We start from the raw sequence: 27,299 nt of genomic DNA on the forward strand, positions 1-27,299 counted from the left end.
CATTCCCTAGAGTATAAAACACCATAAAGACTGAGAAGATAAGGGGCTGGAGAGATGGTTTGGTAGGTAAGAACACTGGATGCTCTTGCCAAGGACCAACATTAGGCAGCCCACAACTGTCTATAACTTCAGTTCCAGGGCATATGACACCCCCTTATGATCTCCCCAGGCACTCAGTGAACACATGTGATGTTCACACATATGTGCAAGTTAACTATGCATACACATAAAAGTTGAAAAATAGTTCTAAAAAATTAGGAATTCTGTTCTTTGAATAGTATGTCCTATTGAAATTGAAAGCAGTGATGCTTACACACAGGCACCAAAAATGTCTGGAAACTGTGTATGTTTTTAATGAGGGTAGTTGATATACTTTGTATTTGAGAACTGACAGCTTATACAGATCTTCCAAAATCTAGTTTTCAAACATAATAAGTATGACAGGAGAACATTGTCAAGTCCTTGGGTCTCATTCTCATTCATGGTTGTGGCGGTTGGTTAGTAGCACCTCTATCAGAAGTAGATACTGATTTGGATATGTATGGGAAAGGGAGGGGTAATAGGGCTGCCCAAAGAAATTATACCAACCAACCTCTTCTGGTCACCCATCAGTATTATATGCCAATCCATGACCTCAAGGAATGTAATATAGAATATACAATCCCCTCCTGCTCTCAGCTTTATGGTGTGCTTTCAGTAATTGCATAGTGTCTATGTCTAGGTACTTCAGACTGATTGTATTTCTTTTGGGGGATGGAGTTTTGGGGATGGAGTTAAGGAAGTGTCTTAGAGTTTCTATTCCTGCACAAACACCATGACCAAGAAGCAAGTTGGGGAGGAGAGGGTTGAGTCACCTTACACTTTCCTCATTGCTGTTCATCACCAAAGGAAGTCAGGACTGGAACTCAAGCAGGTCAGGAAGCAGGAGCTGATGCAGAGGCCATGGAGGGATGTTACTTAGTGGCTTGCTTTCACTGGCTTGCTCAGCTTGCCTTCTTATTTATAGAATCCAAGACTACCGGCTCAGGGATGGAGCTACTCACAAGGGGCCCTCCCCACTTGATCACTAATTAAGAAAATGCCCCACAGCTTGATCTCATGGAGGCATTTCCTCAACTGAAGCTCCTTTCTCTGTTATAACTCCAGCTGTGTCAGGTTGACACACCAAACCAGCCAGTACAGGAAGAGTCTTGTGTGCTTCACCTAGGCCGTGATTTCCTTATCTTGCTGAGGATAACCTTGAACTTCTGACCTCCATGCTCCAATTTCCTAGTACTAAGATTACAAGTATATGTCATCATGCCTGGTTTCATTTGGTTCCAGGACTCAAACCCTGGACCTTATTTATGCAAGGCAAGCATTTTGTCCAACTGAGCTATCTCCCCAGCGTATCACATCATTTCTGACTCATTTTTAAGCACAGAAGTGAGCGTAATTATTGTGACTTTATTGTGCTTGAGGTGCGATCCATCCATACCTGGAGAGGAGATTCACTGTCTACACTCCAGTATAACAGAGATCTAAATGCTGTTTTCAGTTTGATTCCATCTGAATTTAGTACAATCTGGATGACAGATGATCAAGTACACAGTCGGGCCTCACTTTTTCTATCCTTTAACTGCGCTAAGAGAGTCAACCCTTCCTGTCAATCATCTTACTTCCTACCCACTGGGCTCCAAACCTCTGATTGAATGTGTTCTTCTACTGAATGGACACCAGCCATGGTCACTAACTCCACTTGTTGTAAATTATAGTTGCAGGGATACTTCCTATGTTTCTCTCTGAGTTTCTTCAAACTGTGAGCAGGCAACCTTCTCAACACAAGGTATTGGACAAACAACTGCTGAATACAGGCTGGAAGGTTTTTTATGCCTTCATATTCTCCATGTGTCTAACAATATCCATGAATCCTCCGACCTAAAATCTTGTCCTTTGGTGTCAAAAGTAGCAAAGAAAGGCTGGGAGGTAGGACTGCTGTTCCCCACTGTCCACACCTACTGTGACACACCTAAAGCCCTCAATAGCATTCAGAGTAATGTGGAGGTCAGAGGGTAAGAGAGTTCTAAAGCTCTGGCTGATCCTGACAGGAATGCCAATGGCAAGCCTATTCCTGCAGTAGACAGACATGCCACTCCTGGTTCCTTCTCCTTCTTTTCTTAGAGTTTACTGTCAGAATTTTCCAGGAAAGGACGAAAGGATGAAAGGACAAAAGGGAGAAAGGGAGAAAGGAGAGAGAGAGAGAGAGAGAGAGAGAGAGAGAGAGAGAGAGAGAGAGAGAGAGAGAAAGAAAGAAACTTAGGAAGGCATACCAATATAACAAAGTTGTTTTCTATCATTTGTGACATTATGATTAAAGATCTTATTTTCCTTTTTTAACAGATTTATTTATTCTACTTGAACACACTGTCATTCTCTTCAGACACACCAGAAGAGGGCATCAGATCCTATTACAGATCGTTATGAGCTGCCATGTGGTTGCTGGGAATTAAACTCAGGACCTCTAGAAGAGCACTCAGTGTTCTTAACCACTGAGCCATCTCCCCAGCACTTACTAAACATTTTCGTATCTATTCAGCAAACATGCCTCTACTATAAGCCAGTATGTTTCCTGCAGTTTTACACTCATATATGACCATAACCTACAACGTTTGTTATAGAACCAAAATTTAAGCTTGGATTGGCTTGGATGTTATGAAAAACCCTTTAGGTCTGGGATTTTTTTTTTTTTCCTTTCGTGATAATGTCATGGTTTAGATCTTAAACATCTGGAAATGCAGACATATTGAAAATATATTCAATTCCGCAGCATTCTAGGCATTGGGTGTGTGAGTAGATGGTGTAGGATCTGAACCATGGCTGGATTGATCCATTCATGGATTCATGATTTAATGGGTTCCTGGGAAGCAATGGAAACTCCAGGAGGGAAGACTTAGCTGGGAGTTACCAAAGTCTGTACTTGAGGGAAATATTCTACCCTTACCCCTTCCTTCATCACCATGAAGCAAGCTTTCTTTTACCACATACTTCTGCCATGATGTTCTCCCTCCACACAGACCTGTGAGCAACTGGGCAAGGTGAGCATGGGCTGAAATCAGAAGTCAAAAACACCTTTGATCTTTAACTGTTGCTCTCCAGTGTTTTATCACAGAGCTGCTAAGCTGACCAACACAGTTGAGGCACACAGAGAATAGCAGTGCAGGCTCTTGGTGAATAGTAACCTCTCCTGCTGTTAGTATCACGGCTAATGCTAGAATACAGGGAGACTATCCCCTAAACCAGCTCTGGGAAAGGCCAAGTCAGGGCCTCAAGTTCATGCTAAAACCAAGTTCTCCTGTGTGGGTCCTCTCTGATAACACACTATAGGTATGGAAAAGGTAAGTGCCTGTCTTAGTTAGGGTTTTACTGCTGTGAACAGACACCATGACCAAGGCAAGTCTTATAAAAAACAACATTTAATTGTGGCTGGCTTATAGGTTCAGAGGTTCAGTCCATTATCATCAAGGTGGGAGCATGGCAGTATCCAGGCAGGCATGGCACAGGAGGAGCTGAGAGTTCTATGTCTTAATCCAAAGGCTGCTAGTGGAAGACTGACTTCCAGGCAACTAGGGTGAGGATCTTATACCCACACCCACAGTGACACACCTACTCCAACCAGGTCACACCTATTCCAACAAGGCCACACCTTCAGATGGTACCACTCCCTGGTCCAAGGATATACAAACCATCACAGTGCCTAATGACCAAATGATTTTTATCTATCATCAAACAAGAAATTCCCTTCAGATATATCACACAGCCAAACCTATTGCTTGTGACAAGTTTCTTGTCACAGTTCAAACTACTGACAATATTCTCTCTTATGGACAGCACTGCAAGGCTTTGGGAAAGTAAGTAGAAAGGATTGGTTCTTATGTGCTTCATCACTGTGTCTGCATGAAGACAACTTGGATGTAAAGAAAAAAAAATCATCCTGTGCCACCTTTCAGAACACTGTGGCAAACAGATGTAGTCCTGAGTGAATGGAGATTGTTGATATGAGCACAGCTGTATCAAGTACCTGAGTGCCTCAGGTCCATGGAAAGGGCAAAGCCATCCCTGTTCCATGTGTGTATGCTGACAGTGTGCACAGGAAGTACAGCCTGCAACTTCTTCCTGGATGGGCACCTGCCTCCTCTTTCAACTGTTTACAATAAACCTGGCCCCTCCATTCAGATGTATAAAATAAACACCTTGAGTTTCCATGCTGCTGCTTCTGCATCTCCATCAGAGCACATGACCTACCCAGTCCCCGCTTTACTATGTATCTGTGTGTCTTAGATCATCCCATCTTTGTCCCGGTGAGGTCAACGACAAAGCTGTGCAGGTCATGGCAGATTGGTCATCTCTGTAATGTGCAGAGGGACACAAACTAGACACTGTTGTCCCTGGTTTAAAAGAGAGACTATGAGAAATAGATCTAAGACATGGTAACATTATGGGAGTATGTCATCTGTTAGTCCAGAGCACACCTGTGGGTTGAAGCAGTGTTTCCGATGCAGGTTTGCTTGGAAGGGTTGCTTTGGTTACCCCTTAGGTAATAGCTGTTAAAGTATGGCTCTGGTTCTTCCTCCCATCCCCATGCTTCCTGAAATAAGACTCGGACTCAAAATACATTTACAAATCCTTTGGCCTTCTAGCTTGACTCTTCTCTGACTAGATATAACTTCAAATATTCCATTTATTCTAGTCCACTTTCTGCCATATGGCTGGTTATCTGTGTTCAGGTACCATGTGTCCATCTGGCCATATCTTGCCTCCGAAGATCCCTGCCAACTTCTCTCCCAGAATTCTTCCTCCTCCCATGTTTCACCTTCTATTTCCTGTGTAAGCCATAGGTCACAGGCTTTTTAATTGACAAGTGATGCATCCATACAATACACAAGATGTTCTCTCCACAAATAATAATTCCTTAACAGATGACTAATTTACATATCTATTACAAATTGGTCCAAGCTTGACCTTTTCCCTATCCTCCTGGCCAGTGCCTTTATTTCTATCAATATCAGCCTGTGAACATATTTTCTTTTTTAAGTACAGTGGTATAAATGTTTGCAGGTAAGTGTGCCAGCAGCTCTGGGAATCAGTCACAAGCTGAGATGTTCACTGTAACTATATAGTATAACATATACTCTGTAAATCTATAATATGCTCAGTTATTATGTATTTATATATGTGCCTATATGTATATGGTTATACATGTATATATACACAACATATTCAAAGATTATGCTAATTATATCAAATATTCTCTTTAAATCTTTCACATGCATGTTCATCAGGTTTTGAACATATTCACTACACAAAATCTGTACTTGTATACCCAGTCTGCCTCTAAATGTCACAAGATGTTTCATTTTCAGGCCAAGCTGATTTATTATTAAAACAGGAAGTCTTCTATATAGATCAATATAAAACGAAGACCTCTGTTACTTCCTGCTAAACAGTGGAGATAAATAAAACAGAACACATGGTACACTGAGCAAAGAAATCCATCAAATAAATTCACTGTAAGGCGAGGTCTTTGATGTATTCTAACCAGACAACCAAGTTAAAGTGTGTAGATGGCCGTGGGCTACTCACTGGTGTAGGTGAGCTGGAAGCCTTGGGCGGTGTCCGACCCGTTGGTGTTGAACTCCAGCCTCAGGTGGTTGGAGGTGCTGTTGAGCACCAGCCCCATGAATTCGCTCCTTGTGAAGACACCCAGTGACCTTGAGGAGCTGTCCTTTCCATCGTAAACCTAGTGGAAGTAGACAGAGTGAGTCCCCAATTCTTTAAAGCCCTGTCGTTAGGCATCGAGTTTAGCAAGCCATTTCTAACTTTAAGAATGTGGCTTCATTCAAAACTTGAAACTCAGTTTACAGAAACAGAGATGGATGATGAGGCTAAATAACCTAATTCTTTCCATTTTACCTTTCCCATCAACACCACACACAGAAGATTCCTTGCCCCGTTTTATTTGTTTTTCAGCCCTACACCCTGAAAGGATACTTTATCAGACTACTGCAGAGCTGGGGACACACATCCCTATTCCCATGGCACTCTTTCTGTCAAAGTATGACTCTATCCTGGATATTCTGGTCACACGGAGTGTGGCAGCCTCTTGTTTTCCAGTGTTGGTGGTGTGCTGTAGGAATGGGGTCCTTCACCTCCCTCACTGAGAGGTGAAGACCTTGTGGATGAAGGTCACAAGGAAAGAAAACTAAAAATGCCTTAGATTGTCTTGAATAGCGTCCATTTTTTCTTAAGGAACCTGTCCAAGGTCTCTAGAGATGTGTGCAACATCTTCTGACATCTGGCCTAGCCCTGTTGCTGTTCATCCTCAGAGACCAATGTATGAGCTAGAAGCTTTGGTCAGGTTTATTTCCCAACCAACTGTCCAACTTGAAGGCAGAAAAAAACAAACCTGAAATGTAGCAGAGCTTTATTAAAAGTGAAGCACACACAAATCCACAGAAAAGGAGAGACAGACACACAGACATAGATACATAGAGGTACATAGACAGACAGACAGACAGACAGACAGACAGGGACTCCCCACAGAGTGGAAAAAGAATCCAGAAGTCAAAATCCATTTCCCTTGAGGGCTGTGGGTTAAGTGTTTCCTGAGGCCTGGGATAGGTCTCCTGTCCCTTCTTTGGCATTGGTCAGTTTAGACAAAGGAATGGGCGCTGATAGGCTCACAGCTTCAGTTAAACATGCCTAGGCAATTCTTGAACATAGATGAGTAGTCTGGACCAGTTGGCGGGAAGGAGAGCCCTGCTGGCAAAATAGAAGGCTTACTAGTTCTTTATCCTAGGTTAGAAGGGTGAGAAAGAAGCTGGAAGGTTCTCCTATTTATACTTTGTGGTCCTTTTTTTTCTATACATCTGCCTGGGAATCTGTCTAACTTCTAGTCCCTATCATCTCCTTTCCATCCATGCATAAACCCTATGTGGCTCAAAAGCCTCACCCATACCTATATATACTCTTAAAAAGAAAATGCATAGAGAAAATTAAGCTAATTTTATTTCATTGCAATTAAATACAGAAATACTTAAGCTGTAGAGTCCAATACCACCTCCTTACTGAAAGGCTATGATCATAAGCTAGTGTTCTAAGAATAAACATTGTGGCACTTCCAGACATAAGGAGAGTTCTTACACTTAAAACAATAACAGGTTCTATGTGCAAGTCCTCTGCACGCTTCTGGGTCCCCCAAGACACCAGGCCTTTCTCTATGTGTAGGAATTCATGGAGAGGTGTGGTGGCAAAGGTGGAAGGACACACAGGTTTTTCCATTGCTTGGCATTGAGTCCCTGTTTACAAGGAGCAGGTTGGAGTCCTCTGACAAACTCCCAGTGGTTTCATGAGCAGCAACTTACTCACAGTGACCTCTTGGTTACACCATCAAGAATAAAAAATGAAACAAAACAAAACAAAACAAAACACTTGTGTAAATCCCACCATTCCCTGGACAGCAAGCCATCCAACCATGTCCATGTCACTCGATCTGGGTACTCTGTGCTCAGCTGTGAACATCCTTGAATGAGCACTCAGATCATGAGCACGCAGCTGGCCATCAGTGAATAATAGCCAGGGCTTTTTGATTGCAGAGTGAAATGGGAGCTCAAAGTTGGTTTAATTCACAGTGGGGGAAAAAAAAGATGAGCTATGCTAGTTATCAGGGCATTCAGTAGCCCGAGTTCCTCAGCCACCAGCAGCAGACTCACAAGTCTGTGGTGTTCAGGAAAAGCACTTGGGAGTCTCTTGTTTTACATGGTATAAGGATCTGTGAAGGAACTCACAACCCCTTATCCCAATCTTGGCATATAATTGCTTCTTAGGTCTATAGAAATGTAGCCCATAGGTCGTAGCACATTATGTGATATCTGGAGTCACAGCTGAGCATCCATGTAGAGCCTTTCCTGGCTTACAGAGCTGAGCCCTGGAGCTCTTTTTGAGTTACCCACTTCCTTGCATAGAGTTTACATAGTCACTGAGCTCTGTCCTCTATTCACACTGTGTATGCTTGTGAGTGTGCAAAGGAAATCAAAGTCCCTTCTGATAGGTCTTAGGGGTCTGAAAGGTAAGTGTGAACAGCCCGTGCTCCTAATAAAATGATTTAACTTTGAACATATTATTTAAACCTGAAGTATTTATTGTAAACCTCAATGAAGTGTGAAAAAAATGCATTGGCATTTAGGCTCCCAATATTTCCTGGCGATTAAAATTAAATGTGGTAAGCAAGATTGTTTCTTCTTTCTTTCTTCCTCTTCTTCTTCCTCTTCCTCTTCCCCTTCCCCCTCCCCCTCCCCCCTCCCCCCTCCCCCTCCCCTCCCCCTCCCCTTCCCCTTCCCCTTCCCCTTCTCCTTCTCCTTCTCCTTCTTCTTCTTCTTCTTCTTCTTCTTCTTCTTCTTCTTCTTCTTCTTCTTCTTCTTCTTCTTCTTCTTCTTCTTCCTCTTTTCCTCTTCCTCTTCCTCTTCCACTTCCTCTTCTTCTTCTTCTTCCCCTTCCCCTTCCCCTTTCCCTTCCCCTTCCCTTTCCCCTTCCCCTTCCCCTCCTCCTCCTCCTCCTCCTCCTCCTCCTCCTCCTCCTTCTCCTCCTTCTCTTTCTTCTCTCCCTCCTGTATCTGCCTCCTCCCCTCCCCACCCTCTTCTCCCTCCCCTTGTCACTTACTTACTTACGATGAATAAGTTTCAACATGGACATGATTTCCTTGCTTGTGCTCCAATCATGAATTTCACTCTGTTTCTAATCACCCATACACTGAACATATTTAAGTTTTACTTAAAAGCTTATCTAAAAGCATAGTGACTTCTAAATTTAAGGTTATCAAAGAGTCTAGAAACTCCTTACTTGCACCCTAACTTTTGCTTTAAGGAGACTGCTAGCTTCTTGGCTTAATGATAGCCCTTCAAGATGTCAGCAGGAGACTGTGAAAGTCTATAGAACTGAAAGAAATACCAGGAAAAAAAAGTGACTCTGTTAAATTATGGCATTAAAAAGAAAACACCCTTGGGCATGGGAGGAAGGGAGGCCAGTTAATATATAGAAGTCTCTGACCCACACATGACACTCCTTGTGAAGTTGAGTGGAAGCCCAGAGGGACGCATTCAGCTCCAGGTGCAAGGATGCTGGAAGGGCGGTGGCTACTCTTTCCTCAGAAGTGACTCAGTCCTTTAAGGTGAGTTGAAGTCACAACAGCTGAGAGGTGCCCTTGCTGTGTTCATGAGGCTGAATCAAACTCACAAACTCTAGAACTTTGGAAGGACCTAAGGCTGTCAACATACTGTTCTGTTGACGCAAATCAGCCCTGTAACCTGGAAAATTGCTCCCTTTACTCTGGAGGGAGCAGGAGGCAAGCTCTATGGTTTGTGCACCTTTTCCCCCTCAAATCTTCTTTTCCATGGTATTGGGGTAAAGTCTGCCAATGGCTGCCTTTCTTGCCTAGGTCCTTGAAGGTCTTCAATTTCTTGAAACAGTTACAGGTGATGAGTGAGTTACTTGAGAAATATTAGTGTTAAGTATATTTCTGCTAGAGCTGGCATCTGAAGAGAGAGTTGCTGGTATACTACTGTTCGGTGGTAAGATTCTTGTTCATCCAGTGCCATGTCTACAGACAGGTGCTGGGTTCCTCTCATCACTATACCAGATCCTTCCCAGTCTAAGTGTAGTGACCACATTTGACAACTAAACATAACTAGGGAAATGAGTGGATGGGCTCTGTCAGCTATTGTTATTATTATCATTATAAGTATTGTTATTATTATTAATTATTATTATTATACATTACAGATAACACTAGCACAGCCAGAAAAGTCAGTGTCATTGCATGCTCCCACACACAAAGAATTTAGGTGTTGAGTTAATAATATTCCCAAGATACATGACTTAGTGTTGGTCTAATATTGCAGAGATGATTTCTAAATTTACATATTCTACTGTGTTATAATTGCTCAATTGATATATAGGACTAAATAATATGTAGATAACTGTATATTAACATTCTATATAAATTGGTACATAGATGAATGGATTGATCAATACAAGAAAGAGTTAATGTATGTGCATATATGATAACTAGTTGCTAGTTGATACATCATAGATAGGCAGATTATGGATAATAAAAAACAAATAAATGCAGATAGACAAAAACACATATAGATAAAAGAGACACTGATATATAGTAAATAGACAGATAGTATATAGATGATAGACATAGAGATAGACACAAATAGACAGACACACAGACAAATAAATAGATGGACAATAGCAATCAGATCCATCAGTCTGGTGATAGATTCCATGAGAAGAAGAGCCTCAGTTTCAACCTACAGAGAAGTTTACCTTTAGAGTGTCTCCTTCGAAGAGCTGGAAGGTTCGAGCTCTGAGATGGATCCCCTTCCCGGCTTCTGTTTCTATTTTATAGATACACTCATGGTTATTATCATAATGGGATGGGAAATTTGGAGAGAGTAATGTTCCTTCATTTCCTTTGACGCTTGCTCCACATTCAGCTAAAATAAATGGGACATTAAAAATAAGAGGATTCAAAAGTGGAATTATTGATTAAAATAGATTAAAAACTCCAACAGAATGGCCACCCCACCTCTAACCATGTACCATTGCTTGCCAAGGATACCCTCAAATGCACAATTTTAGTGTTTTACACCTCAGCAGGAGGCACACTCCATCCATCTTACTTTCAGACTGTTCTTAGTTACAGTAACCACATGGTTCTTACTACATTGACCCTGCACACCACTAGCTGTAGCTCAAGAATAAAATCAACATGCTCGCAGCACCGTGGTGACTTCACCATACCTTCTCTATGACTCATCATTTGCCCAGGCTAATTTCTGTTTTACTCCTATGTGGATATAAGTTTCTTCTGCTTAGGTTTCATGGCTTAGTGTTGAACTTTTAAGGAGAGGTGAGCATTTGATGACAGGGATAGAATTCTGTCCCCTTTCTTCATGGGACAAGAACCAAATTTACTTGAAACAAAATACCTTTAATCAAAGTTAAGCTGACAGTACATGACACCCAACTTCCTGAGAAGCCTGAAAAAGCCACTGAGGTCACAATATGTTTTCTCATTCATGGAAGTGAGTAATTTTAGCCAATAACTCCTTCCATTCTAAAATGTTGAAGGGGAAATGTTGACTACTGAAAAATCGTACCACAACCACTACCACTGCTGCCATCACCATCATTATCATCATCACCATCAGTATCATTTGTCACCATCATCATCGCCACCATCATCATCATTTGTCACCATCATCATTGTCGTTACCACCATTGTTGCCATCATCATCATCAGTCAGCATCTTTGCATGGGCAGTGTGTCTGGGGGCCAAGGCTTCTGTAACATCAACTGCCTAGAGCTTTATTTTAAGCTGTTTGCTTTCCTGGTTTAATCATGATGGAACAAGATTTCCCTGGCCTCCATATCCTTCACACTACCAGGTTTTTAAGAGAATTGTGTTTGCTTGTTTTATTTGTTTATGTTGTTCTCTATCTATGAATGCTGTATCAACTGTCTACCAGTTATTTATCATATATGTATATATTTTTATTACTTCTTTTTTGCATTGATCCATCCATTCATCTATGTTGCAATTTACATAGAATATTAATATACATTTATTTACATATTATTTAGTCCCATTTATCAATTGAGAGATTATATAACACAGTGGAATGTGTAGACTTGGAAGTCATCTCTGTAACAGTAGACCAACACTGCTAAGTTATTTCTGTTTCTTTTATGCTTATGAACTTGCCAGTTAGAGAATTTTTACAGACTGAAGAGTAACAGTCTTAGGTAGATTGCCATAGCCTACTTAAAAAAAATTAAGCCTTCAGTTTGCAAAGATGGACACAACAAACAAATACTGTAATATGCCAAAGTGCCTGAGAGGTTCCTGAGCCCTGATGCTCCATGTCATGGGGAATCGCCATAGAAAACATGGCATTCACATTTATAAGTCAGATGCTCAGGAAACTGCCAAGTGAACTGATCCATGTGTTGAAAATTCTTTGAGCTTTGTTCAAGGAATCCACTTCATCATTCCAGCAATTAAGTGTTTTCCTTTTTAAGTCTTTTAAAATTCTTTCAATAGTTCATTTAATATTTCTCTAAAGTGCTTGAATATAATATCCCTTGATATGAATCTCTTTCATCTTTATAGAGAACCTAATGAAACAGCAATGAAAAATTGGATTATTTTTGAGAGTTTTAGAACTAAATTAATTAAAATAAAATTGGGCATGATTGAGGGGACCAGTTGATCCTTCTATTCATTCGGTATACAGTGGCATCAATATATGAAGTCAAGTGTCTCTCTCCTGTGACAGCTGCTGCAGTGTAGGACTCCTACAAGGTTAAGCATGAAAACCTGCAGGTGCACCCTGCTCAGATGCGGGCTGAGGTTGACAGCCAAGCACAAGCCACATGCCACATGCCATGTATGTGGACTAGCAAATATTCAGTCACAGGAAGGTTATTTCACTGGAGAAGCTATTTTTTTTTTTTTAGATTTGTTTATGTGGAATATAATCGTCCAAGCTGCCTGTTTGGTGCTTAAACTGGAATCAGGCTTAAGCCATCTCAGAGACTGGCCCATCTGCATAACACGGAGACGATGAGAGGTCATACAGGTCACTGGGGTTTGGGCATGAAACCACTGGGAGGAGATATATGTGGCTGCAGATACTATAATTTTGTGCAAATTATAGTGGACCCTCTGAGACCATTGTGAAATGGTCAGAAGTAATAATTCATTTTCATCTATATAATGCACGCTTTGGAACAGAGCTATTGAAAGCAGAAGAAGAAAAGAGCCATAAAACAGGAGCAACATTGTCTACTTCCCCATACTTGAGGCAAGCTGCTCACTTGTGTCCAGAACAGAGGAAGCCCTCATCAGTGAAATATAAGTTCTATATTAACTCAAGATATCTAAAAATTGCATACAATGGGACTGTATATGTAATCAGGTGTTTTCTGCTAAACCCATTTCCCCAATTAGTGCTCCCACTGAGTAAACTATTAAGAATAGAGAGAAATGAAAATTTAGCTATTAACTTTCTTTAAAAATTTGGCTGAAAAGATGGCTCAGCAGTTAAGAACACTTGCCCCTCTTGGAGAGAACCAGCATGTCCCAGTACCTAAATGCAAATGGTCACAATTGCAGTTAACTTCAAGCTTCAGAGAAGCTGGCACCCTCTGACCTTCAAAGATACCCTGCACACATACGTCCATATACATATGGACACAAGTATATAAAATAATCAAAACAAAACTTTTTTTGAAATTTAAATAAAGAATTAAAGAATTATGAAGGAACTAAAGAAGTGAAAAAGAATGCCAAATGGTCACGAAATTTAGTGCTAAAATAATGGAGAGTAACTGGACATACAGGCAAAATACTTCACCTTATTATGTATCTCTGAAGAATATACAACCACTGAACACTGGAGAATCGTGTCTTGAGTTTTTATAACACTTTAAAGAACACTTTGTCCAGAAAGTGTGGTTGGACATGTTTTTCATTCAAATCTACATCTCAAGTTCCTTCATTTGAAATATGTCTTCTCTATATCCTATACAGTACCCATTTCCAAGGGATAATCATCCTGCAGTCATTCGGGTGGATCGTAAGTTTAGGCCAGAGAAAAATCAATTGTATTTTCATAACTTTAATGAGGAGAGAGAGTATTTATTGATCAAAGATTCCAGAACAGAAGAGGGTTTAAAGAAGTCTGTTATATCTATCTGATGAAGAGTTAGCTCTTATCGTTCCAGAAAAGGAACTACAGTTCCAAAGGGTGATAATGAACCCATGCAAATTTCTGGCTCATGGAAGGAACCACAGAAAATCTGAAAGTGCATTGTATGTGTGTGTGTGCAGGTGTGTGTGCATGTGTGTGTTTGTGTGTGTGTGTGTATATGTGTGTGTGTCCACGCATGTGCGTGCATGCGCATGCATGCACATGTACTCAGAAAACAGGAGGTACAAACTTGCCAGAGTGGTCCAAGCCTCCCCCATGGGGATACATGAAGACAGGTACAGGGATACAGACAGAACACTGAAGTGTTGAGCTCAAAACCTTTGTTGGTTCAGGCAAAGACATATAGGGTAAGAGCAGTCCAAGGTGGGGAGAGTCTGTCATGGTCATCATTAAGAGAAGGTTCCTCAACTGAAGTAGGAGCTATCCCAAAAGCTTGCTTCTTCATGGGATATGTTCTTTTAGCTGAGTTGCCTTGTCTGGCCTTAATGTGAGCAGATGAACCTAGTCTCACAGAGATGACTCGATGTACCAGGATGGGGGCAGATACCCAGGAGGGACCCCACCTATGAGAAGAAGAAGGGGAGGGGGATGGGGGAAAGACTGGAGGTGGTGGTGAGCAGGACATGGGCAGTGAGTGGGCTGTAAAGTGAATAAATAAAATAATAACAGTATTGATGATGATGATGATAATAGTAATAGTAATAGTAATAATAATAATAATAATAATAATAATAATAATAATAATAAAGAAGATTCCTTTTGAGTAAAATCAGAAGTGACTTAGCAGGTTTCTATGAAGAAGTATGTGAGTTTCCCAGAGTGGGGACCCAGGATCCTCAGTGCAGGAAGAGCAGAGTTCCCAGAGTCAGAGCTGATCATGAGTTGCATAGTTGGTGAAGTTATAGGAACCAGAAGCCTAGGAATGTGGGCAACTGCAGATACCGAGGTGGTGCAAGGTCTGCCTTATGTCTGTTGGATTCAGTGTAGTTTGTGACTCTTTAACACAGTGTCATGCAACCTGTTGTGCTGGAAAGAAATTGAGGCAGCAGCAGGCAAAGTACAAAAGGCAGAATAGAGGAGAGGCCAATGTAAGCTCTGTGTGGCTCTCCCCAGATCTGTGGGTGGGTAAAAGCCAATGGCATCTGTTGCTTGGCAATCCACCAGCTATGAGATTTCCTGATGAGATTGTGTCTAAGTTGTTGTAACTATAAAAAAGAGCTGGCAATGCCATGCTTACTGTCTAGATCCAGCACCAAGTAAATACATCAAGACAGGCAAATCTCTCAGTAACCTCCAGGCAAAACTCAGTAAATTGTTCCTCATGTAAGACAACAGTGCAAGACCCTGTTTACCAAGAAAACCAGAGTTGTAATGATGAATTCAAGCAAAACAGCATAAGCAATGAATGTTACAGTCTCTGGACCAACTGCTTGATTTCATTCAAGTGGGTTTTCCCGAAGAACGCAAAGTGTAACCATGAAAGTGTTTAAACATGGGGATTCTAGCCCCAGGAAGTCTGAGAAATTTTCAGAACATAAACAGAACAATGTTCTGATAGTCTTTGAAACTTGAGGTCATTTTTCAGCAAAGGATGATAGCACAGGGAAGAAGAGAAAGAAGAGGAGGAAAAACACTTTTGATGATGACTTAACTTTGTCTACAGTTGAATTTTGATCCTCTGAGACTCACTGACTTTTGGACTCCAAACCAGTACTAAGTCATGCCTAGAATAGAAGAGACTTGGAGCTATGGAGAGATATAGGCATATCCTGGTAACCTTCTGAGAATTTCTTGTTATTTAGTCTCCTGCAGGGACCCCAAGCCTGCTTCAGTTTCATGGCCTGTCTCTCTCAGGGATCCCATGCCTGCCTCTGTTTTGTGGTCAGGGACTTTGGAATGACCCTTTGATCCGTTTCTGTGAACATGGAAGCCTTAGGGAAACATGGCCAATCTCGCACATATTTTTCTCTGTTAAGATGTCTGGTTATGAGTTGATGAGTGTTGGGACTGAGTGACAGTCTGTGTCTCAGGTCTTCAGGCTTCACAGAAGTCTTGTGCTAAAGCCAAGGTGGTAGTGGTGGCTCTGCTCCCCCAGTTCCTCAGACCAGCACAATGCCCAACAGGAGTATGGTACCACTGCTCTGAACTACCGCACTGATGGCTGCATGTTCTGAGAACCTCGTTGCAAATAACTCAAACTCTGCACAGTGGAACAGCTGTATCCTTCTCACAGATGACACTATAAAGCTAACTCTGAGCCCAAACACCAGTGACGCTTCTTTGCTGAACCACACAACAAACCCACGGTGGAGGGCTCTAAGGAACAGCAAAGCCACACCTCTGATCTGCCACTGTCATTACAGAGAGTGTGACTTTCAGCAACTGTGGACCTTGTGTTTCTATAGTATGTCTTCTAGCATTTTCTTTTCCCCCATTTTCTTTCTTTCCTTATTTTTTTTTTTAACACACACTCATTTTTCCTTCATGGAGACACTGGGCATATACTGTGCTCTCCCTTTTCCACAGAATCGTCTAGCTGATAGTGACTCAGTTTGTAGATGAGGTAAGTCAAGCTCCAAAAGTAAGACAGCGCCCCTCAGTCCAGGCTGTGCCAGTTTCAGCCTCTGCCCTTCCTGCCCAGCCCTGACTCTGGTTCCTGACGCCTGCCCATGGATGAATGAAATGAAAGCGTGTGGCCACCTACCCACACACCTTGGCAGAGGTGCACTCCACACTCGGCGTCCCCCACCCAGGCAGGTAAGCTTGGTTGCACCTTCTAAGCGGTATCCCTGGAAGCAGGTGAAAGCCAGGGTGTCACCCACACCGAACTGAAACCCAATTCTGCGGCTGAAGGCAGGGACTCCAGGGTCATCACAGGGCTCCAGGTCATATTCTGGAAACAAAAGAGACAGTGTGAGGGTATAGGGCCTGGGAAGCCAGCACAAATATTTGGCATAGACTGGGAAAGAGAGAACACAGGATATTTCCCTTACACCCCACTCTCTCTCCCTTTTTCCCTTTCTTTTCTCTTTTTTTCTCTTATGAATTCCTGTCCTTTGTCCATGGGCTCCAGCATAAATGCAAACATATCTGTGTAATACAGTAAAGTGGGATGAGCCATTTCTGCCTATCACTTTGAGAGAACGGAATCAATTCTCCTGTATTGACAGCTGCTAAAGGCATCTCTGCATTCTCCTTAAATGCACTTTTCATGAAGGCACAGGGCCGAAGGCAGAGCAGGGCCCAGCATAGCACTAACCATCGGCTCATCATGGCCAAGTCCCCTGAAAACTGGTATGGATCCAGTAAAGCTATTTTCAATGTCTGAAGCTTGTTTTATTGACACACAATGGAGGATGTTTTGTCAACTAGAAATTTCTATAAGTCATTCCAGAAGCAAGCACTAAGTCAGTTTTAAACAAAGCGGTGGCAGCTGCTATGTGGCTGCCCGTGAAGAATATGTCTTCAGAAGGTTGGCATCACAGAGGATTTTCTGTGTCTGCCTCACGCTTTCAGCTGCTGGTTGGGATCACACTGTGTGTGCAAGTTGGTCACTGTTCACCATTGGTCCTCCTGTTTCTCTCTGGAAGGACTAGGATGTTATGAGTCAGGAATACAATGAGGGAGGGACAGAAGATGCCCATTCTCTTCTCTCTTGCTGCTTGCTCCATCTGAAATCTTCCACGTTCCCTACAGTCATGTCAGTGCCAGGTCTCAGGCCAAGCAAATGTTCCTAGAGTCTGGAGACAAGACACGGTATAAGGAACTACTCTGTTTCCCTTTCTGTTGCTGTGATAAGACACTGACCAAAAGCAATTGAGGGCAGGAAAAACCTTGTTTGGCTCACACTTCCTGGTCACAGTGAAATCACGGAGGGAAGTCCGGGTAGAAACTCAAGTGGAAAATGAAGCAGAAACCACGGAGGAGTACTGTTCACTGGCTTGCTCGCTGGCTTGTTCCGTCTGTTTTCTTACACAGTCAGGGCCATTTGCCTAAGGATGATCCCACCATGAGAGGTGCCCTCTCCCATGTTGACAAGCAATCAGAACAGGCCCATGTGCCACTTCCCACAAGGGCTCCAAAGACCCAAAACCAATATTTTCTGTGCCATGACATGCTTGATGGCTAAAATGGGTCCTGAAAGGAACAGATGGGTTGAGATTTAACTTCTGAAGTTTGTAGTTGCTTTGTTTTGAATGACTGGCTCAATGTTATGTGTTGCATCAGTGTTGGACATTACCCTCCTAGAAGGGTTAACTTGAGCACTGTAGGAGGAGGCAAGACAGCAGCCTCACTTCCCTTCTGACATTTCATGATGTAGCTCAGAGAAGCAATGCTAGATGCCAGAATGTAGTTCTGTGACCTTGCAGCAACCAGAACTGGCACAGTGGAATTTTTCCTCTTCCCCAGAATCTGAGATGCTCTGTTGCAGCAGCAAAGATGGACTGAAGTAGAAATCCAAAGACCCAAGTGTGAGCTGTGTGCAGGGAGCAATAGAACTTAAAAACAGATGGGGACAGATGAATGAGAAGTGCAGAGTCCCACGGGTAATGCCCAAGAGAGGCAGCCATGGGCCTCACTGCAATTTGCTCTAGAGTGTTCCATTTTATTCATTAGAGATCCAGATGCAAGAACATAGAGGGGGGCGAAATTCTCATAGTGACCTTAACAGATCGTCTAGGGAAATTGGAGAGGGGAGACTTAGGTACTAGCATGAGGAGACTGAAGTTTTTGATTGATAATATGCTCAATTTCATCATTACTTCGACTACAGTAAAATTTCAAGAAAGCAATGCATTTGAGCCAGTCCTGGAAGTATCTTTTATGCTGAGAAAATCAAAAAGTCAAATTCAGTAAAATTAAAATAATGACAGCATTCTTTGGAATTAGAAAGAAATAATTGTTAGGAGTTTGTTGTTGTTCCTTTTGTTTTTGTTTTTGAGAGGCATTCCAAGTTAGATAACATAAACTTCGAATAACAAGTGACAGAGCCTCTGCCATGTGACAAGTAGACACAAAGCTGCCGGTGGGAGATTGTCGGAGCCTTCTACCCATGGGATATAGAGAGGTCACCAAATATTACAACAATCACTAAGTGCCCCTGATGGTTTTTCTGGCATTTAGACTTGAGATCTTATGCACAGAGGAAATCATAGACAACTAAGGTTTTTGGAGACCATATTACAAAACTGAATTACTTCTAAATTATGATGAATGGCACTGGGTCTTGGTCAGGACATCCAGTTGGACAGCACAAGGATTAGTGGGAGTTTACTCCTTGTCAATGGGTATATACACAATGGAAGAAGAATGCTCTTGGTGCCTTATTTAAAACATCATATTTATCTTGCTCATTTGGATGAGCATATTTATCATATGTGCAAAGATTATTTATGTTGAAAGCAACAGAAATATGCAATCACACCTATGTAAAAAGTGTCAAATGCACCAGAAAACCTACACAGGTATCAGTATATATTACAGTAAAAGAAAAAACAGAAAAAATAAAGTTTCTTCACTGTGTTAGGACAAATTGTCACCATGTATAATTCTGAAAAAGGAACTAACAGTCTATCTTCCTCTGTGTGTGTCTCCACTGGAGGGGCAGGACTCGATGTGAGCTGCCCCGCACATTGGTCCCAGAGAGTGGGGTGTGCTCCGAGCTGCTAGAACTGTTGAGTAGAGGTGAGCAAAGAAACCTTTCTAGGAGACAGAGTTTTATTTATCAATTTCCAAGGAAGAGAATTTACAAATAGTGCCAGACAGAATGGCACAGCAGTTGCCAGACAGACATGCTAGCCCTCAGCCTCATGAGCTCAGCCTCTATACCCTATGGATCAAAATTTGGCTGAGGACAGAGAGGGCACACATGGAGAGAGAGAGAGAGAGAGAGAGAGAGAGAGAGAGAGAGAGAGAGAGAGAGAGAGAGAGGGAGAGAGAGGGAGAAGGAGGAGGAGGAGGAGGAGGAGGAGAAGAAGAAGAAGAAGAAGAAGAAGAAGAAGAAGAAGAAGAAGAAGAAGAAGAAGAAGAAGAAGAAGAAGAAGAAGAAGAAGAAGAGGAGGAGGAGGAGGAGGAGGAGGAGGAGGAGGAGGAGGAGGAGGAGACAGAGCAACACAGGGAGAGAAACAGAGAAACTGAGACACAGGAGATAGAGGGGAAGTGGGGAAGAGAGGGAGAGAAAGGAGGGAGGGAGATCGAGACAAAGAGTGACAGAGACAGAGAGAGGAAGAGATAGGAAAGAGACAGAAAGACAGAAAGAGAGACAGGGAAACAGACACAGGAGATAGAGGGGAAGTGGGGGAGAGAGGGAGTGAAGGAGGGAGACAGACAGACAAACAGAGGCAGAGAGAGACAAAAAGACACAGGAGAGGGAGAGGGAGAGGGAGAAGGAGAGGGAGAGGGAAGAGAGGGAGAGAGAATATCCAAGGTCATATTGTGGCCAAAGACAGAAACGACAAAAAAATCAACATACCTGCAAACGTAATGTTGAAGCCTTCATAGGAGATGGAGAAGTCAGAGATGAACCTGAGTTGTGCAGTGAAGTTTCCAAACAAACCAGCCTTAATGGTGTGAGGCAGGACTGACCCAGTGAGCCTGGCTACTGGCTCTGAGAAACTCCCATCCTCTGTGATCAGCAAATAGTCGTGGGAACTTTCAAGGTGAAAGGTGTGGAAATTCATCTGCACTCCTGAGAGATGAGGGCGGGAGAGTCGATTTAACTGCAGCTGAAAGGAATCTCTTCTAGGCATAATTATAGACATCAAAGGTTTGGATCAAAATATCTTAAATTGTTAAATATTAAAATTATCTTGTATGATTCTAACTTTGAACTTTCAGAGAAAAATTTGATAGAGGTTGTTCTAAATTCAAGAAGAGTTAAACAAAAACAAATGTTCAAATAGTTGTCGGCTCAGTTACTGCTGTGGGTTTTGATGGAGATATGGACATGGATATTGGTGCAGAGGGGCTGTATATAACTACTGATCCATTCATGGATCTAGGTGGAAATAAAGAAACTACTTAAATACCAGCATGGGCATGATGTTGATGTTCATGTGGACTTGAATGGATACAGATTTAGATATCACTACAGGTGTGTGCAGATGTCTATCTGTGGTGATAGGGATGTTAGTGTGGTTGTTCATATAGACAAGGTCTTAACAGAATCTATACGTGCAGGTATGGTTTCATAAGTGCAATATGTATGTTGATATTTAATTTTGTTCATGAATGGTCTTCAGGTTCAGGGGGAGTTTTCATCCCAGAGACAAAATACTGAAAACCGCTCTATTACCACTCCCCATTTTTAGAAGTATTAGTTTGGAGATATCATATGCAAACATACATTGTAGAAGGTAAATTCTCTTGAAATTATAGTTTTGTAAGCCCTATGATATCTTTATAAAAAGCAGACTCATAATACACTACCTCTGAGTTTCTCTGCTGAGGCAGATAAACTGATCTATAAGTCGATTCCTTTAAAGATCTACATTTTTCTAATTAAAAAAAATCTTTGTTACTTAATCTATTTATTTAATTTACTCCAGGACCACATATTTATTACTTCCTCGGAGATTTACTATTTTTCTTTATATTTGCATCCATGGGTCTCTGTGGAGATATGTGCATGTGAGTGCATGTACCCTTAGAGGCCAGAGGCAAGAGACTTCTCTGGAACTGGAGTTCTACGTTATTGTGAGCTGATTGACGTGGGTGCTTGGATTTGAACTCAAGTCCTCCGCAAGGATACGTTTTTATGCTCTTAACTGCTGAGTTACCTCTACATGTTTTTGATATATGCTTCTGGAAGAGTGCTAAACATATTCATAAGGGTGCTGTAACATGCAGGTCAATAAAACACCTAGTGGAGTTTAAATATATGTTGAAAGGCAAAGTCTACTGACCAACAGCTCTTTAGAAATAACATTTAGTTATAGATATAAGAACATACTCAGGGTACATTGCTAGGCCCAGCATTTATAATGTATATTTCCTGCACAAAATACAAATTTGCTTCTTTTGTATTGACCATCTGTGTAAGGATGGGGGAATTCACATTGCTAAAACACCATTGGATTATGTGAAGACCTGACAATTATCTTAAGGACAATGCCAAGCGGAGTCAGAACAGAAGCACAGATGTTTCTCAGACATAGAAGCTTAAAATTCTTCTTACATTGAATCAATAGTCACATTTTACTTAATCAAAACTCGTTTTCCTCATCATTACATCTAATTTCCAAGTTTATATTCACATATATACAGCCAGGTTACTGAATGGAGAAGAAAAACAAAAATGACTTCTGCTTAATTCTCCAATGGTACAAAGATCTTGTGTGGTTTTGTTTGTTTGTTTGTTTGTTTGTTTGCTTTTTACTCTTATCAAACAATAAAAGCTAAGGGTTTGGAAACCATGAAATTCATTCATTGTCCAGGAATTTCCTTACTGCTTTATCTAGTCTGTGTTACCCATCCTTACTGTTTCCTCTAGTTCATGGTGCTCCCATCCTTACTGCTTCTTCCAGCCCATGCTCCCCATTATGCACTGTTTGTGCTAAAGTCTTACCCTTGCCATGAGAGACTTCGATGGTCCATGTACAGTTCAGAGAGTTTGGATAAAAGTCTGGAAATCCTGGAGAAAGGACAGTCCCACTCTTTCCATGGATGTAGCCTCCACACAGAGCTGAAATAGCAGAACACATGAACAGTCCACAGTGATTGCAGGGATGGCGTACTTCAGATGGACAGTGAATTTGCATAAGCACCAACAGAGGGTAAAGTGGAAACGCAGACATTGTTTGGCTTGCAGTTGTGAGATGCCAGTTCATAAGCAAGAGTCTCTATCACAGCACAGTCACAGAACCTAACTCAGTGTATAACAGGGCACAGAATGCCAAACTGTGTCAATATACTTGGAGAACTGGGGATATATTTAAGCTGTCATTCCCATCTCTCAGGGTGGGACTTCTTAGCACTCCTTTAGTGAATTCAAAATTCCTGCAGCACAATATGCCATATTCAAACTAACTTAAATATTTAAGAACTATAAAGCTATTTATAATACTTTGAGCAGGAAAGTAATTGTAGATAGCAGTAGAATAGGAGCATCGAGGATGTTTGACAGACATATAAAAATCATGGCACACATGAAGTCATAGCAGCTGTGATTGCGCAGACATGACCAGGACAAGATCAGCCAGCCTAAATCCTAATTTGTATGGGGAAAGGATCGTGGAAACCCCATCTCTAGATGAAGAGCTATTGGAAAATGATGAGCTCTATGGAAAGAAGGTCAATTCTCTTCCGGGACGCAGTCACTGAGAGACCACCCATGCTCCGATGAATGGCCCATAACCATGCACATATAGCAGCACTAAGTGGATTTGATGTGTTTTTTAAAAATAGGAAGCACATGAAATTTGAGAAGGAAAAGTGGAAATAGGACAGAGAATTAATTGGACAGAGGAAAATGGAGATATGGATTTGATTAAAATACATCTGAAAGCAAGAAAAGGTTTAAAAATAAAAGTATATTACATGTATGTATGAAATTGTGACATAATTTTAGAAGAGAAAATAACTTTCTTCCTCTTCCAGTTTGCTTTTCAGCCACACCCAGGCACGTATACCCATACTCACATATAAGCTGTGATACTTTATTGTAGACACACACTTGTAGACAGACATAGAGCAGCTGTAATTGATAAACAGTTATGGCACATGTGTGTTTGAGTGTAATGGTTAATGATAAAGTTGCAGTCAGTGGAATTACTATCCCCCAACACATTCATCGCTTCTTTGTTCTGAGAACAATTAAAATACTCTGTACTAGTTGTTATGAAACATTCAATTGGTTCCTGCCAGCTACAGTCACCCTGCACTGCAGTAATGCAGTACTGCTATTCCTCTACCATCTACCATGATACACATTCAACAGCTTTTGGACCCGTTGTGTTCTGTAGGTATTTCTATGAGAGTAACCTCTTTGGTTTCCAATGCTGGCAAAGATGTGGCAAAAAAATATGATACACTATGTGTGATGGCTAGTTTTTGTCAACTTCATGTGCTCTAAAATAAAATGGGGAGAGAGTCTCAGTGGGGATCATTTAGATTGGCTTGATCCATGGATGTGTCTGTGAAATTATTATTTTTAATTAATTAGTTATTTTGCTTATTTACCTCTCAAATGGTGTCACCCTTCCCAGTCTTTCCTCTGCAACTCCCTCACTCCATTCCCCTCCCCTTTGCCTTTAAGAGGCATCCACCCACTCCCACTTCACGCCTCTAGCATCACCCTCCCACTGGGCTCTGCCAGCAATTGACTGAGCTGGGGACCCCAATGGAGGAGATAGGGGAAGGAATGAAGGAGCTAAAGGGGTTCCTATTACAACCCAATAGGAAGAACAATAATATCAACTAACAAGAGCTCTCCAGAGCTCCCAGGGACTAAACCACTAACCAAAGAGTACACATGGAAGGTCCCATGGCTCCAGCTGCATCTGTAGCAAAGGATGGCCTTATCTGGAATTATCCTTAATTTGGCTAATAGAGTAGAGGAAGCTGCTGGGTAGAAACCATACATGCATTCAACACTCCTTGCTCTAGACTATGCATGTGACCACTTGGTTCAAGTTCCTGGCACTGGACAGTCTCTGCTGTCACCTTGAAGTATAAGCTGAAATCAACCCCTTTACTCATCATTAGCTTTCTGTCAAGATACTTATCACGGCCAACCGAAATAAAACCAGGACACAGTGCTAGGAAAATAAACTAGTTCAGTTCCTAATGGAAAGCAGCATGAAGACACTCCATAAACAGAGTTGAATAATATCCACATGACCCAGTCATCTAGGCTTGGGAAGGAAATCAGTGCCCCAAAGAGGTCCTCTCAAATCTCACACAGACTATAGAAATCGTCCTAAGAGCCAGCATACAGAAACGACCATACATAGATACAAAAATCAAGACCGCATGCTATCTACACACACTGGGAGGTCATTTGGCCTGAAGAGAAGAGGAGGCTGTCATGTGCAACAGCCAGGGTAAGCCTGGGGGATGTGATAGCTGGAAGTGAGCCAGGGGCACAGAGAGACAAAGCCTGCAGTTTATCACAAGAGGAGAGTTTGAGAACTGTCATTCTGGTGTTAGAATTCAAACAACAGCCCTTCCACCTGCTAGCTCAGTGATCACTGTGAAACTCCTGGCCTTTGGTCTTTTATATTGCCCTATGATGGAAACTGGCATCTATTTTCAGATGTTCATAATTACTATATTGTAAATAGGACTTCTTGTGGTCCCATTACTACATGAAATTTTTTCATAATAAATTTTTCTTTCTCTTTCTCTCTCTCTCTCTCTCTCTCTCTCTCTCTCTCTCTCTCTCTCTCTCTCTCTCCCTCTCTCTCTCTCTCTCTCTCTCTCTCTCTCTCTCTCTCTCTCTCTTTCTCTCTCTCTCTCTCTGTGTGTGTGTGTGTGTGTGTGTGTGTGTGTGTGTCTATACAGCCCTGGGTAATACATGCACTCACTATCTTGAGACATTATGACACTGAGCAGCTCATATTGCTCTGTGTTCCCTTTCTATGTCTGAAAATATAACAGGTTCCCTGTGAGCTGGAGAAAGAGGTGAGCCACAAGGGAGGGCTACCTGCACTGTATAGCAAACCTTAACACTGGGTCTGCATGGCTCTTCAGCCTTTTCTTTTGGGTATCTGTGTTGTCTGGGAGAAGTGCATAGCCTGAGCTTAAACTCATACTTCCTTTATCGTCTAGTTTGAAACATCTCCTTTGAACTAGAATGAACCATCATTCCATCATCTATCATTTCTGGAACAACTCAGTATGCAATTACAAATTGTCTTATGAACATCATCTTCACAATTAACACTTGCATGATTATTGGATTACTTATGAAGCACATGATTTACCTCTTCCTGCTCCCTGATTTGAAGGGAACATAACATGTCACAGGACATAAACTTAAGAAGAATGGCCACATGAAAACCAATCCAACATAAACTTTGGATATCATTTCTACAGAATTTTAATAGGTTCTCATTAGAATTTCCCATCTCAATGGTCCATTGTCTCTATGCTTCATTGCATAAACTTTGAAGTCAACTTTGTCAACAAAGAATTACTGAGAACTTGCTGGTAGACACTGTTGTCAGCACCAAGAGAGATAAAATTAAGACTAATGAGGCAAAAACACTACCACCATGGAATGATGTCACATGGCAATGTGAGAACCAGATGGAAGAAAACAGATGCCTGTACAGGGAACCAAGCAAAGAGGAAGGATAGCTGAGTCCCAGGCACTCACATGGGTTGTCAGAGCAGCTAGGAGAAAGGGCCACATGTGATGCCTGAATGAGAGTAGACGTGGTGAGAACATAGATAGGAAAAGGGACCCTCAACTAGTACAGGCTTGTCTGCAGAAGAGGCCTGCATGGCATGAAGGGAAGGTGAGAAGAAGGTCCTTGGAGCAGTTTGCTGTTGTTCAAAGGGGTCGCCGCCCTTCAAAGGCCATCGTAGAAGGCTGGCATTTTTCATAGCAGATAAAGAGACACATTAGGTCCCTGCCTGTGGATCACATAGGCTATGTTGCCTTTAACCAGGTTCCAAGGCTGTCCTGTAAGGTACAGGGGGAAATAGCAGGCAGATGACCAGATGTGATGGGCAGCTGGAGAGAGGGGCAGACAAATATGGACCATAGAGCCATTCTAACTTTCTTCTCACAGGACTGGATTGCAAACTGGAAGCCTAAGGATGACACAGGAAGGGGATTCAGATGTGTGAGCGAGCAGCATTGGAACTCTGAAGTGCGATGCTATTGAGTACGCATGCAAAGGGCTGGAGTTGGAATGCAGTGGGCACGTCAGTTTCCTGTGGGAAACACTGACCAAGAAAGAGGACAGCACATTGGTGGATAGGCAGTACTGTGGGTGTGAACAAACAGAAAACGGCACCTAGGCATTTACCATGTGGACAGCACAGTGGAGATGGAAGCAGAGGGTGCAGGAGAAAGTAGGGGGAAACGGAGGCCTGAGGTCCTGATTGGAGATGTACAGAGTTAATTTTCATCTGTTATGGGACAGGCATACATCAGCACAATGAATTCTCAAGTTGTATGAAGGACTTAGCTGTAAGGAATGGCATCTTATGTAACACCGAGATGCTGTATAGCCAATGTTTCTGGAATCAAGTATTCTGAAGCCTGCCCATTCTCTTTAGCTCATTAAAAAAGGAGTTCCTATCCAACCAGATTGAATAATCACAAAATTCGCAGTTCATCATGTGCGAACTCATGCTTGTATGTAGATGTGCATGTGTGTGGAAGCCAGAGGTCACGATTCAGAGCCATTGCTTAGGGAATGGAGATGGAGCTCCTCACTGGGCCTAGAGTGCAGTGACTCCCTCACCTAGTGAGCCAGTAAGCACCAGAGGTCTGCAGGTCTCTGCCTCTCTGCTGCTGTTCAATGACT

General features: G+C 42.0%; 1 protein-coding gene across 6 annotated transcripts in view; it reads right to left on the reverse strand.

Annotated features, from left to right (window-relative positions):
* Positions 1-27,299, reverse strand: part of Csmd1 (CUB and Sushi multiple domains 1) — a 1,642,848-nt gene that overhangs the window by 287,020 nt on the left and 1,328,529 nt on the right. For 5 of the 6 annotated variants that reach the window (XM_006508931.4, XM_006508930.4, NM_053171.2 and 2 more), the window contains exons 19-23: positions 22,385-22,501; positions 20,291-20,506; positions 16,523-16,711; positions 10,366-10,535; positions 5,620-5,776 (exon numbers count right to left, since the gene is read on the reverse strand). In XM_006508931.4, the coding sequence (XP_006508994.1) occupies positions 5,620-5,776; positions 10,366-10,535; positions 16,523-16,711; positions 20,291-20,506; positions 22,385-22,501 (849 nt within the window). The remainder of the gene's footprint in view (positions 1-5,619; positions 5,777-10,365; positions 10,536-16,522; positions 16,712-20,290; positions 20,507-22,384; positions 22,502-27,299) is intronic. The other variant, XM_030243874.1, reaches the window with a different exon arrangement.

This window comes from Mus musculus, chromosome 8, assembly GCF_000001635.26.
Source record: "Mus musculus strain C57BL/6J chromosome 8, GRCm38.p6 C57BL/6J".
Taxonomy (NCBI): domain Eukaryota; kingdom Metazoa; phylum Chordata; class Mammalia; order Rodentia; family Muridae; genus Mus; species Mus musculus.